The 14,021-nt window shown below is 55.2% G+C and overlaps 7 protein-coding genes across 7 annotated transcripts; 3 read left to right on the top strand and 4 right to left on the bottom strand.

Annotated features, from left to right (window-relative positions):
- Window positions 1–62: 62 nt before the first annotated feature.
- On the bottom strand, window positions 63–2,239 carry BU26DRAFT_525104 (IMP-specific 5'-nucleotidase 1). Its single transcript, XM_033830426.1, has 8 exons — window positions 1,978–2,239; window positions 1,882–1,892; window positions 1,817–1,837; window positions 1,749–1,763; window positions 1,543–1,690; window positions 689–1,434; window positions 596–641; window positions 63–541 (listed from the first exon to the last, which is right to left on the bottom strand). The coding sequence occupies exons 1-8, from the start codon at window positions 2,000–2,002 to the stop codon at window positions 294–296; spliced, it is 1,260 nt and encodes a 419-aa protein (XP_033676610.1). The 5' UTR covers window positions 2,003–2,239; the 3' UTR covers window positions 63–293.
- Window positions 2,240–2,380: 141 nt separating this feature from the next.
- On the top strand, window positions 2,381–4,459 carry BU26DRAFT_440587 (uncharacterized protein; the record flags this gene model as incomplete). The annotated part of the gene is made up of 3 exons (XM_033824402.1): window positions 2,381–2,673; window positions 2,727–3,139; window positions 3,192–4,459. 3 exons carry the CDS (start codon window positions 2,381–2,383, stop codon window positions 4,457–4,459), a joined length of 1,974 nt encoding a protein of 657 aa, XP_033676609.1.
- A 245-nt stretch (window positions 4,460–4,704) lies between these two features.
- Window positions 4,705–6,492, top strand: BU26DRAFT_174183 (major royal jelly protein). The gene is made up of 4 exons (XM_033820309.1): window positions 4,705–5,085; window positions 5,133–5,327; window positions 5,424–6,206; window positions 6,268–6,492. Exons 1-4 carry the CDS (start codon window positions 4,950–4,952, stop codon window positions 6,417–6,419), a joined length of 1,266 nt encoding a protein of 421 aa, XP_033676608.1. The 5' UTR covers window positions 4,705–4,949; the 3' UTR covers window positions 6,420–6,492.
- BU26DRAFT_525102 (NAD(P)-binding protein) lies at window positions 6,413–7,882 on the bottom strand. Its single transcript, XM_033830425.1, has one exon. It carries the CDS (start codon window positions 7,802–7,804, stop codon window positions 6,566–6,568), a length of 1,239 nt encoding a protein of 412 aa, XP_033676607.1. The 5' UTR covers window positions 7,805–7,882; the 3' UTR covers window positions 6,413–6,565.
- Window positions 7,883–8,227: 345 nt separating this feature from the next.
- Window positions 8,228–10,819, bottom strand: BU26DRAFT_571757 (6-phosphofructokinase; the record flags this gene model as incomplete). Its single annotated transcript, XM_033834178.1, has 5 exons — window positions 8,228–8,392; window positions 8,449–8,625; window positions 8,678–9,124; window positions 9,178–9,527; window positions 9,580–10,819. The coding sequence occupies 5 exons, from the start codon at window positions 10,817–10,819 to the stop codon at window positions 8,228–8,230; spliced, it is 2,379 nt and encodes a 792-aa protein (XP_033676606.1).
- A 1,053-nt stretch (window positions 10,820–11,872) lies between these two features.
- BU26DRAFT_174172 (uncharacterized protein) lies at window positions 11,873–13,068 on the top strand. Its single transcript, XM_033820308.1, has 4 exons — window positions 11,873–12,125; window positions 12,175–12,585; window positions 12,633–12,815; window positions 12,874–13,068. Exons 1-4 carry the CDS (start codon window positions 12,024–12,026, stop codon window positions 13,042–13,044), a joined length of 867 nt encoding a protein of 288 aa, XP_033676605.1. The 5' UTR covers window positions 11,873–12,023; the 3' UTR covers window positions 13,045–13,068.
- Window positions 12,846–13,969, bottom strand: BU26DRAFT_174215 (uncharacterized protein). Its single transcript, XM_033820310.1, has one exon. It carries the CDS (start codon window positions 13,618–13,620, stop codon window positions 13,093–13,095), a length of 528 nt encoding a protein of 175 aa, XP_033676604.1. The 5' UTR covers window positions 13,621–13,969; the 3' UTR covers window positions 12,846–13,092.
- Window positions 13,970–14,021: the final 52 nt, after the last annotated feature.

The raw sequence follows: 14,021 nt of genomic DNA, 5'->3' as shown, positions 1-14,021 counted from the left end.
CCCATCACCAATCAGGAAGCTGCATCTTCCGTCCCGAGTCAGGGTCCATCAAGCGATCTGGAGTGAATTCCCTGTCACGGGGATTTGCCATTCGCTATCTAATCGTGGAGCTATCGTGATGCCAGTCATAAGATTCGTCTCACCCGCCCTGGATCCTCATGCCCGCGAGCCGGGGAAGGCTCAAGATCAAGGCGAAACGCGTCAGAAACACGCCACACCAGCATGCTTGCTTCTGCAAATGAGCCTCGTGAACTCCTGCAAGCCCGTTGTCTGGCAAGCAACCGGGCCACCACTCATCTCGTCTTCCGTTGCTGAATTTCGTCCAATTCAGCAATCTCATCTAACAATTGAACCGTTTCTGCCGGATTCGCAATCCATGCCGTCGTGCAGGCCAGCCGTGCTTTGAAGTCATTCGCTCCAGCGGACAGAAACTGGTCGCCAATGTGCAATGTCTTTCCGCCTTCAATGCCGTCGAAAAAGCGTTGGCAGGCCAGCACCCCCCAGGATTTGTCACCGATGTCCACAAACACATCATTACCACCTAGGCCTTAAGTCAGCATGAAGGGTTACAGGGACGGTACTAATAGCGCCCCACCATTGAAGGCGCAGAAAGGCAAACGGCGCCCAACTTCGGACAATTCCTGCTTCAGTCAGCTATCTGTAGCTGGGTAAGTCGGAATTGACTTACCAATATCTTCTGGGTTATCAACACCGTCTCCTCGAGCGTCTCGCGGCAGAATTTATAGCCCGGTTTCGGTATGATGCCAACAGCCCTCTCTTTGCGGACTAGGATCGCTTCCATGCGCATGTTCTTGACCGTGTCCCTTAAGGATGCCTCCGCGATGTCAAGGAGCTCCGTAATGTCCGATTCTTCCCAAAGCACCATCTCCTTGAGCAGCCATTCCTGCCGTGGTACCAGTTTCAGCAGGTCTGGACTGTCCCCAGCGTACTTGAAGCAGAAGTTGCTCTCCCCTCCAAGTACTACGAGATTCTCCTTGGTAGAGTCCGGAAGAGCTGAAGTATAGATCGCGTCGAGCAGTCCGTAGAGTCTCTCGTAGTAACGACGCGCTTCTGTATAACCGGCGGCTGTCACGATTCCAATCTTGGAACCCGTACGCATGAGTCGCAAAATGCGCGGAATAACGGGGTTGTCTGGTGAGAGGGATTGACCATCGTCGTACAAGGTAACGTCTCCATCGAAGGTGACTAGCTCCAAAGGGCCGCTGCGGACGAGGCTCATGACCTGGGCGGTGTTGAGGACCAGTCTAATATCGTTGAATGACGGGGGTACGAAACGGCGATAACTGATGAACCGCCGTTGATCTTGCCAGATAAACGCATCGTGGAGAGCCAATGGTGTGAAGAAGTTGGCTACCGATGGGACCAGTAGTTTGAGCTTTGACCGATTCTGCGTGCCAGCTTTTTGATGAGCAACTGCGGGCAGTATTTTAGTTTCTGCTTTGAGATGTCGACCCTTGACACCTAATTCTGATAACCACAGCCAAAGCTTGGCCAAGAGGCTTTAGAGATGGGCTGACTTACTGTGATCGTTGACTATCTCTTCCACGTCCCTCATGATCTCAGCGTAGCGTCGTTGGGCTGTCATGGCCATGTGGTCCACGGACTCCACAGTAGGTTCCCATACGGCCGTGGGCTGTGAGTGCAAGACGAATGGAACCGCTAGAAGGCCCTGGTGGAGTTTTAGTCTTTGCCTCCCGCCTGTTTCTTATCCGTAGGGAGAAATATACCTTGATCCATTCAATCTTTAGAAGAAGTGAGCAAACTTATGTCACATTGCGGTTCCTGGGGTACATACCAGTTGGTCCCGACGATGGGTCTGATTCTCAGCAAGATTCGAGCTTTGGGGAGCGGAGGACGCACCTTGAGAGCATCTAAGGCACAGTTAGCGGAATATATTCTCTCCCGTAGGGAAGACGATGGGGAGATCAGGACGAGGCTAGGGCGGCTTTAACTTACATTCTACACGGTATCTGGTTGTCATGTTGAATTGATCGAGTAATGGAAAGGAAGCTGGATGCCACCAAGCTCGAGTGAGCTGTCAAGATGTCTGACCATGACACAGGGACACCGCGGCTAACCGAAGAGGGAAAGGGAAGGAGCACGTGGAGAGATGGCTTTTACTCGTGCGCAGAGTGCAATTGGATCGTGAAATGGCTGTCAATCGCACGTAATTGGCTTTCTGGACGATTGGTGAATGGCCCAATTCTTTCCCTGCGCGTGGACAGGATGTGAAAGTGCCTTGCAGGGGGTAGCTCTAATCGATAACGCGCCCACGCTAGCGGTCCGCGGCTTTGTCCCAGAAAATCAGCTGGGCAGCACCCACAACCGCGTCACCTGCCTCGCGCGACTGACCTCGAATATGTCCGGGGCCGAGACGATGGCAAGTGTGGCCCTGCGGCCGTGGCCGGCTTCGGCCAGAGACGCGCTGAGCAAAGAGGACCTCTACCAGCAAATAGCCCAGCTCACGACCGAACGTGGACACCTGCGGGGCATCACCGAGAAAGCTCTCCAGGATGAGATCGACGCTGGCAAGGAGCTCCCGGAAGATGTCATGGAGGCCGTGGAGCAGGAGAAGAAGGAGGAAGCTCCGACAGCCAGGGACAAGCTTGAGGAAATCCACCGCGTGCGGAACGAAATGGCAACGAAGCTAGAGTAAGTCACAGGCCGGATCTGCACATCCCATTCTATAGCTAACAGTATGGTAGATGGGCTACCTTCTCTGCTGCCAACGCGCTCGACCTCGTTGCGATCATCCTGTCCAAAGACCCCTCGAAAAATCTCGAGAGTGCGTACAGCCACAAATTCAAGCAACAAGGTGTTCCGCCCGGATCGTTTGGGCTCGACAAGACCGATCCTCCAGAACGACCTGCGGATCGACAGAGGCTCGCTGATACTGCGATGAGGCAGCAGCTTGTGATGAAGGGCTCGCGAATGGAGGCTCTTGACTGGGCAACAGACAACCTGCTCAAGGCGGCTACGAAGCTGGAGACTGAAGTCCGTAAAGAGACTAAGTACTGGGAGGAGACACTCTCAATATCTAAGAAGGGATGGTCTATACAGCGAACTCGGAAGGATGGGCGGCATGCTCCGTTCGCTGTGCGCTATGGACTCCCCGAAGGTAAGGCTCGTGGACTCCCTTCTACGGAATGGCGGTGCTAATGTTCCTATAGCCGGCAATCACTTCAAAGCCCGCGGCCTTGCCCCTCTGCGCATGGACAAAGACGGCAGCATCATCTTAGACCCAGCGCTTGCACTGAAGCCAAAGACTCTCCGCGTAAGGATTAGCGACAACGGGAAGATCACAGGGGCTTCGAACCTTCCTACACAAAGTGATGTCGATGAATCAGCCATTGAAAAGTCAATACAGCTTGCTCGGGATTCTCTGTTCGAAGAAGAGGTGTTCCACGAGATGTCCATGGAGACCCGCCAACTGCTCGCATACGGAGTCGAGCTGCGGAACTCGGTTATTCAACTTGCAGCCCCAGGCCCAAGCGATCGATCAAAGCATCGGAAGATTCTGATCGATTGTATAGCCCGCGATGATAACATTCCGCTCGGCCAGGACGGATCTCAGGATTGGTTGGCCCAGAATATCGCAGAGTTCCTGCGCCTTCTTCTGACTCACGAGCACCACATGCGACTGCATCGGAGATCGCAGATCCCTCCCCCTCTGACGCAGCACAAGCGGCAACAGTCAACTCCACCTCTTTTACGGACTTTGCTCAGCATCTCTAGCCACCTTGACGCCATCGACTCACTACATGCGTACCTGAATGTGGTCGCGAGAACTCTAAAAAGTGCCGGTCTGGAGTTAGCTTTAGAAGCTTCCCGCGAGACTTCTTGGGTTAAGTTGACAGACATCATCAAGGAATCCCATCGGAAGGACCTCTCCGCGATAGATCAGCTTTTGCAGACCTTCACCCGACCTTTTGAGGGCACTACTGCACTCTCGCTTCCTTCCTCAAATGGGGCACAATCAGAGCACATTACAGTATCTACGCGGACATATATCGGGCAACCCCATTTTGGCACAGAGCACAAGCTCACTCTACCGCCTTCCCTGATTTCGGTGCTGAACCTTTCCAACGACCAACAGCGCCAGTTTAAGATGTCATCCACCGAAGACGTGAAGTCGTACTTGGACTGGAACCTGTCCTTGGACATCTCTCATACCGTCCTCTCCAAGGAGTATCCTGGAAGGACTGTTATCAAGAGCAAGGATCCCCGGGTCTGCATCCTCTCCAACGGAAGCAAGAAAGGGTCACATAAAGAATATGCCGTATCCATCCAACTAGAGAACGGAATATTGAAGGCCACAGCTAGTAATAATATGCATCTGGTGACGGGGGCGATTGCGGAGTCGTTTGTCTGGAATGGCAGTCCGGGACACCCGTCTCTGAGGGAGAAGGTCAAGAGCTGGGTCGACCGGTATCCATGAATGTTCCAGCAGAGTACCCATATTTGAACCGCTGAGTTGATTCATGAGCAAGTCCAGGAAAGGAATGACAGCTCCTCAAATCAATTTTCCACGCGAAGCGCGTTCTCGATTTGAGGCCGTCACGCTTGGCTTAGTGATCCGATGCGTCCAGAGTGGTTCGGACCTGCATCCGCGGCACGCCACACCACGAGGTTGGCGATCATACCCCGGTTGTCAAAATGTCCGCAGCGGGGTAGCTTCCCTAAGCTCCCGACCGCTTTAGCTCAACCTCCGAATTGGACCAGACACTACCCGGATACAGTAATTCCCTGCTTGCTTCGCCATGGAGTGCTCATAATGACGTGAAGACTCCTCATTCTTGCAATAAGAGTACCAGGTACCATGGCGGTGGTTATTGACGTTGTCAACCAACCGGATTTAATGACAAAACGGAAACTTCTCTGCAGTTTTCCGATTTACCACGCGTCTGCTCTCTCCAGCCTCACTCATCATGGTTTTGGCGAAGAAATTTGGTCTCCTCGGCTTAGTGACGGCGTTCTCGAGCGCACAGCAACTCCGCTCCGATCCTGGCGTCGCGGGACCTCCTCTTGAAGTAGTTCATCTGTACAATGACCAGTGGCCGACAGGTACCCGCTCGTGGCTCCTTCCGTGCATTTGCGCTGATTGTATGTAGGAGTCACTGTGTCGAAGGATGGAAGGAAATTCTCGAACTATCCTCCTGGCCTTGACGCGAACAACACGAATGATGGCAGCAATGGGAAATACACGGTTGCGGAGTTAATAGGAAATAACACTGAGCGGCCCTATCCGAGTGCTCAAATCAACAATCCGCCTGGAGGCTCAATCAACTATTCCACTTCTCCCGCCTGTACGCTTTCCTTGATCTTCTCCGCAGGGAACAAGTTCCTACCCAATACGCACGATCCCCACTGAAAGCCATGCAAAACTAATCCCTCCCTCACAGCCGGCGCAAACTACCCGAACTACCTCATCGGCGTGCAATCTGTCGTCCTCGACCCCCTCGACCCCCTCGACCGCCTCTGGATCCTCGACACAGGCCGCGCCCTCACCCAAAACAGCACTCTCGTCCCCGCCTCCCCTGGCGGCCCCAAACTCCTCTGCGTCTCCCTCTCCACCGACTCCGTTATCCAGACCATCGTCTTCCCTCCCATGGTCGCATATCCAGACTCGTACCTCAACGACATCCGTTTTGATCTGCGGCCTGAAAATACGGCAAGCGGCGGCGGCGTGGCGTATATCACGGACAGTAGTTCAGAGGGCAGAAATGGGATTATTGTGGTCGATTTGGGCGCGGGCGTGAGCTGGAGGCATTTGAACGGCATAACGGAGGTTAGGGCCGAGAGGAGCTTTGTGCCGTATGTTTGGGGCACACCACTATACTACATCCCCGGGTCCGGTCTCCCACTCACTACTGTACCCCTCGGCTCCGACGGCATTCCCATATCCGCAGATGGAAATGAGCTTTTCTGGGGTCCCGTGGGCGGCCGATACCTTTACTCCATCCCGACTGAACGCCTTCGCCATCAGAGTCTGAACTCGGAGCTGCTGGCGCAGGCGGCGGTGCAAAATCGCGGTCAAAGAGGCGTGAGTGATGGGTTTGAGACGGACACAAATGGCTTTATCTACGCGGGGAATATGGAGCAGAACGGCATCTCGTTTTACAACCCCGCCAATGCTTCTACGACCCTCTTCGTTCGCGATCCGAGGATCAACTGGGTCGATACTAGTAAGTCTCCCTCCCCCTTGCGAAGTGTGAGGAACAGTCAGTGTTGACGGACGGGAATTAGTGTCCGTGGGGAGTGATGGATATCTGTACTTCACAGTCAACCAGTTGTGCTTTACGCCAGGGTTCTATCCGGGCACGGATAGGAGGGAGAGACCTTTCGTGCTGTTTCGAGCAAAGCTTCCCGGGAACGGGACGAGAGTGTCGCTGCAATAGGCTGGATTTTACTTCCGGTATACAACAGAAAACACAGACAATCTGGAACGAATAAAAAGCGGTCGAAGAAGAGAGAGGGTGCTTCCCTCCTCCCCATCATATAGTCTATCTACAAACCATGGTATCTTACCCGAGCAGATCAAAGCTCACGTCTTCCCAAAAACAAACACCCCTTTGCCTTCCCGATATCCCTCCAGCGTGTCCTTCACCTTCGCAATCAACTCCTCCCCCTTCGTCTCCCACTCCCACTTGATCTCATCCACCGGAGTATCCTTGAATTGCCCCGTGCGCGTGAGGTCCAGCACATCCGCCACCGTCTTCTTCTTCTCCTCCGGGTTCTGCGCCGCCCATCTGCTGACCCAGAAGCCGTGGAAGTGTATGTTCTTGAAGATCAGCATCGACGCGGGGATAGTGAGCGGTTGCTTCGACATAGCGCCATAGGTGACGAAATGCGCATCGCTCGCGAGCAGCTTGGCCATCGCAGTCGCAGGCTTCCCGTTTACGCAGTTCAGCGCCAGCCGGATGGGTTCGCGGCCACCATTCGTCCACTCCTTCGCCATATCTTTTATGCCTTGTGACTGCAGCTCCGCATCCGTAACCACGACATCGGCCCCAATACTCCTCAACTCCTCCTTCAACTTCCCTTCCGCCGCCTTATCCTCCCTGCCCCGAATAACATTCACGCTCTTATACCCCCAGCGCCGGCCCAACTGTATCGCCGCGCGACCCACGCCGCTATTCGCCCCGTTCTGAATGAACCACTCGCCCTCCTTCAGCTCCGTGAAGTCGCGCAGCATGCGGTACGCCGTGCACGGATTGATACTCACGGTCCCCGCCTGCACCACACTGATGCCCTCGCGCATCTCCTCCTCCAGCTTGACAACCTGCTCGCCCGTCGCGCTCGCATGCGTGCGCCACGTGCCGAAGCCCGGCGCCTTCATGAGCACCCAATCGTCCTTTTTAAACCCCTCGCCCCGCGCCTTGTCCCCCAGAGCAATGATCTCCGCGACGCCCTCGTTCCCCGCGACGGCGATGGGATGCGCGGTGCCCAGCGCGGTGGTGAACGTCGGTTTCGACGGGTACACGCCCTGGATCTGGTTGATGTCTGCGGGGTTGATGGGCGAGGCGAGGAAGCGCAGCGTCATGAGGGAGCCGTGGGGCGGGGCGATGGAGTGGCTGTGCAGGGAGAGGACGGCGGGGGGTTCGCCATAGGATGAGAATGCGAGCGCTTTGGCTTGCTCGTAGCCGTAGGCGGAGATGCAGCGGCGTTGTTGGTGGGGAGCGAGGGGGGATTGTATGGGTCGGGGGCGGTGGAGGCATTGGAGAGTTTTTGGCCTTGATGCGCTTGAGAGGCGGGGAGCTGGAGAGAGGAGTTTTGTTGCCATTGTGGGTGATTTGGGTGTTTGGACGGCTGATGTGTTGGATTATCGACGGTATCAGGTCAGGTAGGAAAGTTCGTGAGCTTTGGGAGCTATGACGTTTACAGCCGAGGTTGGTGGGGACGTCAGTATGAAGTCTGACACGAGAAGTTTCCTGTGCATCTTACTTGCGGGAAGAATTGAGAGCATACAAGATTTTATGGATGCATAAATGCACATCAAGTCATACCATCGGAGAGATCTCATGCTTGGAAATGCTACCCTGAGCGATCTACTCTTGACCTGCTATGCTATCGGTGCCCCTAATCCTCGCATGCTGTACATTTCTTTATCACTCATGATTCCATCGAAGCATCCATGGCCACACGCTTCTTGTCGGGCAAACTACGTTGGATTCCCTTATAGTCTGCACTGTCGTGGTGACGCAGCCTACTCCGCCATCCTTATCGGAGTGCCCTGCTTGGGCTTGCCGGCCGGCGTCTCGATTCCCGGCCTTACGTTTGGCGACCCTGGCCGTCCGCTTAGAATATCCACAATCTCCTTGAGGTTCATCCAGAACTCATGCTTTGGCCGGCGACGGTGCCAGTCCGTCTCCTATTCCAGTGTTAGCTTACGCGCGTAGATGGCTGTGTTTGAGGACGAGAGCATACCTTCTTCTCGATGGTCTCCATGGGCGAGAACAAGACTTTAGCGCCCTTGATACCGATTACAGACGTGCTCATGGGATCGTCCTCGATTTCGTCGCGCGATTTGCCGGCGAAGGATTCGAGGTGCTCCATCGAGCGGAAGGCGAAACGGACGGCGCGGACGCGGTCCATCGGAGAAGGCTAGTTGTACAGGATCAGATTCGTTGTCCAAAAACATCTGATTTTCACTTACTGTCGTGCCCTGCTGGAAATGGCCCGGAACACCATGTCGGGACTCAAACTTGCCCTTGCCAGCCTCGGCGATCATATCTGCGATGATCTGCACGCTGTATGTCTTTGATGCCTTCTCGTTGACGAGGATGATCTTTCCGGCACGGTTTTGGCCCTTGTCTAGAAGGAAGACATCGCGGAGGTGGTCGATGTCGTGGTCTAGCATCTTAAGGCTGATACCATCTTCCGGTGTGTAGACGGCAAGGGCGCCAATGGACAATCCGGCGATCGTAGCGATATAGCCAGACTCTCCGCCCTGGGTCTCGATAACAAAGACTCTCCTCCTGGAAGCCGAAGCGGACTGTCGGCAGGCGTCACAGTATTGGATCAGCGCGTTCAAGCACGTATCGGATCCGATGGAGTACTCAGTTCCTGGGACATTGTTCGAGATGGTTGCCGGGAGGATAACCTAAAACAAGTCAGCGAAAGGACGCTCCCAAACTCAGCTACAGATGTGCCTACCATGGGAATTTTGAAAGCCTTGTAATGCTCGCGTCCCCTGCGCAGTTCACTAACTGCTGTGAACGCCTCGAAACCTCCGACCACGAAGAGGGCCTGGATGCTGTACTTCTTGAAGACGAAGGCTACTGTCTCGAGATCCTCGCTTGGAAGACCACGGTTCGTACCGATTTCTGAACCACCCTTGTTGGCCCAGCCTTCAGCGTCGATCCACTTAATCTCTCGCACCGCTCCGAGGGGCTCGTCGGAGTGGTGTCGGATGAGACCGGGGAAACCGTTGTGGAGTGCGATCGGAGTATGTCCTCTCGCCAAGCAATAGGCAACGGCAGCACGCGTCGCAGCGTTCATACCGCCTAGAATATATATATTAGCTTTAAAACCTCGAGAAAAGCTAGATATACCTACCGGCCGGCGCTCCTACGTGGATAATTCCGATCCGCATTCGCTCTTTCTCGGGCAGCAGGAGCTCAGGCTGATCCGCCGCTGTGGTGATCTGATATGACCTGAAGTATTCAGCGAACTCTGCATCTCGCAGGCGCATAGCCTTGTCAAAGTCCTTGTCTTCGATTGCTTTGGCAACCTCCTTCGTCTGTGCAACTGCTTCAAGGAGCGGTCGGCGCACGATTTTGTTCTCGATCATACAGATAACTGGTGAGGGCGTCTCGGGAGTCGCTTCCAGAACGGCCTTGACGGCCTCGACACCTTGAAGCGTGGACAGCATCCTGTCATACGCCGCAGGCTGCCCTCCTCTCTGTACGTGCCCAAGCGTTGTGATCCTCGTATCCAAACCTGCGCCCGAAAGGATGTCTTTGATCTGTTGAGGGGTAACCTTGTTGAGCTCGGTGTCGATGGCACCCTCAGCGACGATGACGATGGTTTTCCGCTTGCCCATGGCGCGATGCTTCTTGACGATAGTGAGCATGTTCTCTTGCCACCCTGGTTCGGCGGGCTTCTCTGGGATGAAGATGAAGTCGCTTCCGGTTGCTACGCCAGCCATGAGCGTGAGCCAACCGCAGTGCCTTCCCATGGTCTCCACGACGAAAGCACGCTGGTGGCTCGTAGCGGTGGTGTCCACGGAGTCAATGGCTTCGCAAATTCTGGCGAGAGAGCTGTAGCATCCGATGGTGGCGTCTGTCATGCTGAGGTCGTTGTCTATGGAGCCGACGAGTCCGACAATGTTTAGGTGCTTGAACGGGGCCACCTGCTCGGGTTTGAGCTCCTTCTTCTCTACCAGCTCTTCCAGCAGGCTCGGCCACTCTGCTCTAAACTTGTCTGCTCCGGTCAAACTGCCGTCACCACCGCAAATGACTAGAGCATCTATGCCCTTCAGAATCATGTTCTTGGCTGCGGTCCTCCGTCCGTCGCGCTCCATGAACTCCTTGCAGCGCGCCGTGCCGATGAGCGTGCCGCCCTCGGAAAGAAAGCCTCGAACATCTTCCCACTTCATCTCCTTGATCATGTCTCCGCCCTTGACCAGGCCGTCGTAGCCTTCGTAGATTGCGTAGGCCTCGCAATTGTTGTGGATGGCCATGCGGACCACGGCCCGTACGCTGCCGTTCATGCCTGGGGCGTCTCCTCCGGAAGTCATGACTCCAATTCTGCGCTTCTTGCCCTCGAGGGGCGGTGGAACACTCGTCGGCGCCATGTCGGGGTGGTGTGATGAAAGGAACGTAAGGCGTGGGAGAAGAGGTGGAGGAGTGGTGGAGGGGTAGGAGGAGGGTTTCGGTCTTGCTATGAGATAATCGGATCTAGGAGCTAGATAAGAGTGAAGGGCGCGTGAGTGAGGTGTACAGTGAGGGCGTAGAAGCGGGCGCCTGGGAGTGTTGGGAAGCTTCGCCTGCAGCGGGACCTGGGCTGTGTACCAAGCTCGCTCTTTACGGGAGGGTCAGGCGGGGGTGCAATTGATACTGCCACGACAAAGCTCGAGGCTGGAACTGGCTTCGTATATAGGGCGGCCGCAAGATAAGATTTGCTTCGTCTGGCGGGCGAGCGTGCAGGTGCACCATGACGTGGGGTCCTTGGAAAAAGAAAGCGACGGAGCTCCCCCGGTCAGCGTCGGGCAAGGCGGGGCACACACATGGAAGCGCGGGCGGGTGAGCGGCCATTCTCTGCTGCCTCGGCGACACTTGCGCACAAATCTTCTGGCCGCTCTGCCTTGTCGGAGGAGCTTCAGTCTCGCCGGCTCTTCCCCATGTCTTAGCACCGAACTACATGCGGCCGTCGCGACGGGTCCAGTGCGGTTCGGCGGTGGGCGGCTCCAGGGCTACCCCACGTTGGCAGCCTGCGGTTTTTCTCCATCGTCTTGCTCCATATGAGATGCCTAACGTATCTCCAGGGCTTGCTCGCAGCGCCGGCCAGGCGGATCGACCCATGGATGCCCCAAGCCCCGAGCATCTCGAGGTGGGCGAAGCAATTCGCAATTCGGATGCCATTCCCATGGTCCCGCCCCGCCCAGCGGTCAACAGAATTTTTCTTCACGTCAGCCATCCCGGCCAGCGCAAAATGCACTCAATCAATCACCGACACTGTCAAGCTCGCTACGAGTAGCACTCTAGGGACGAACGTGCATCCGCCCTGTCTTTTTCCTTTCGCGGGCCAAGTCACCTCTCTCAGCACCTCCAGGACGCGACGTCGGCACGTGAGAGCGTTCCCGAGAAGTTCTTGGCGGCTACCTTGGGTCCTCCGAGTCCTCTTCACGCCTCCACAATAGCTCGACAATAGCCCCGGCTTCACATCCACTTTCTGGCCTTCAATTGCACACGTCGTCTCGCTCAGTTTCCTCTATTACTACTTGCATCTCCTTTGTGCCACGCTTGCTATACTCTTTCATTTGCTTCTGCCATATTCCTATGGCTGCCGCAGCCAAACTTCCACAGCCAGACGCAGGCGCAGGCTGGGACGAAGCACAATGCATAGCAGCCCTCGCGCAGCTTGAGCGACTCAAAACCCAGGTACACACGCCGGATCACATTCCCGCAGCCTTGCTGACAGATCTCCCAGCTCGATGATCTCCGTCTTGCCATTCCTCGCGTCGTCGAACCCTTCTATTCACCTCCCACGCCAGCAATGTTTCGCGCCTTTAAGCAAGGAGTGATCGGGTCACAGAACGAAATCAAGAGCTTTCGTAATCAGTGGCATGACCAGGACACTCAAGCGATATTCGACCATGCCAGGAAAAGCATGGGCCAAAACCCGGACCTGAGTGCCAGCGCTCAAGTGCAGCAATATGGCTGGATAGAGAAGGAGTCGAGAGAAAAAGAGGCCGCGTTACTACGAAAAGATGGTGCGCAAGAGGCGGAAGAAGCCCAGGTTGCCCTCACCCAAGAAGACATATCCCGCATCCTCGACGACTTCCACAAGACTTACCCCAATCTCAACCTCACCACAGAGAACGGCAATCACAATATCATGGTACGTGCCGCATGTCATCTGCTATACGATCCGCTTATAGTATTCAGATACAATTTGTCTCCACATCCGCATCCGCAGCCTCCAGGCTCAGATTCCGCGTCATCATCGAACAAAAAGCAAACGGCCAGCACAAACTGAATGCGGAATGTTTGGGCACAGCAGACCCTTCCCCAGCTATCACTAGGTGCATTGCGTCACGGCCACAGGCAAACGACTTGAAGTATCTGTTGGTATGTTCAACTGTCCATGGCTATTGTACAGTAACGGTTGGATATTGACGCCTCCCAGGATATGATCGCTGCGTACAAGACAGTCAAAGGAACATCTTGCGCAAAATGTAAGAAAATGTTCGATAATGAGATGATAGCTCCGGCGGCGAGGCGCAGCAAGCAGGTGACGGACGCAAATGAAACCTCGGAGACCGTTTGGGAAGCTTTCCACGAAGGCTGCCTCGATTGAGATACCGTACGGTTGGTGATAGCCGGAAGCGCATGTGCATGTCTCCCTTCAGAAGGTATCTTGGTACCAGTTTCCTCGCATATCCCTGACGGCATCCGGAAATACACCGTCGTTGGAGCCTTGGTATATGGCATCCGTACACATCCACCAGTGCGGTTTGCGATACTGCCGCGTCCAATGATCGTACTTCTTCCTGGAGTCGCGTCCACCCAACAATCCGCTCTCCACCCATGGCAGCCGGTACTTCAGGGCGCCGTCAGGGCCACGATCATCAAGCGCAGTGTGCTTGGCCCATCGCGCCCTCCGCTGGCGATTGTGCATATAGTCCCGCTTGTCTGCACTGATCGTAACGTGGATATCCGGACCGGTTCCCCGAAGGATGTCCTTCATACGACCCCACTTGCTCCCATTCCTGCCGTCCTTCGGCCAGATGAAATGGTACTTTGGCTTCTTGACGGTCCGTGGAAGGCCGTTTTGAAACCACCCGTTGTGCTGGAATGCGCCGCCATAGACATACTCAGCAGGCCGCTGTCTCCAAGGATGAGGGGTGTCCAGGTATATCGGGAGGTGGGCCATGATGAATAGCCGGGTTCGAATGTTCGAATTGTGCGCCGCTTGGGAGGATGGGTTCGTTTTGGATGGTAAGAGGAGTCCCGACCGTACTCATGTTTTATGCTCGGATCTCTTGGTTTGCTAGATGTAGCTGGACGGTGGACGTTCGAATGGATTTGCTTGCGAACGTAGGTCAGCAGCACACTATTTGCGCAAATTTGCTGCCACGAATGTCTTAGCCCCACTCTTACTGGCAATTTGACCCGTTCAAGAGTATACGCAATTGCTCAAGCTCAAACGGAATTACCGCCTTCACTGTGACGACCACGCTGTGTGCCTGACTAGCCGCGCGGATAAGCTTGTGGTGGTCCGTGCGCGAGCTCCCAGAACGCGCTCTCCGTTTTTGTTTTCTACTGCGCAGCGCA

The sequence above is a fragment of the Trematosphaeria pertusa genome (genome assembly GCF_010094035.1).
Source record: "Trematosphaeria pertusa strain CBS 122368 unplaced genomic scaffold BU26scaffold_23, whole genome shotgun sequence".
Taxonomy (NCBI): domain Eukaryota; kingdom Fungi; phylum Ascomycota; class Dothideomycetes; order Pleosporales; family Trematosphaeriaceae; genus Trematosphaeria; species Trematosphaeria pertusa.
The sequence above is the reverse complement of the archived record's forward strand: the minus strand, read 5'-3'. Positions and strand labels throughout refer to the sequence as shown.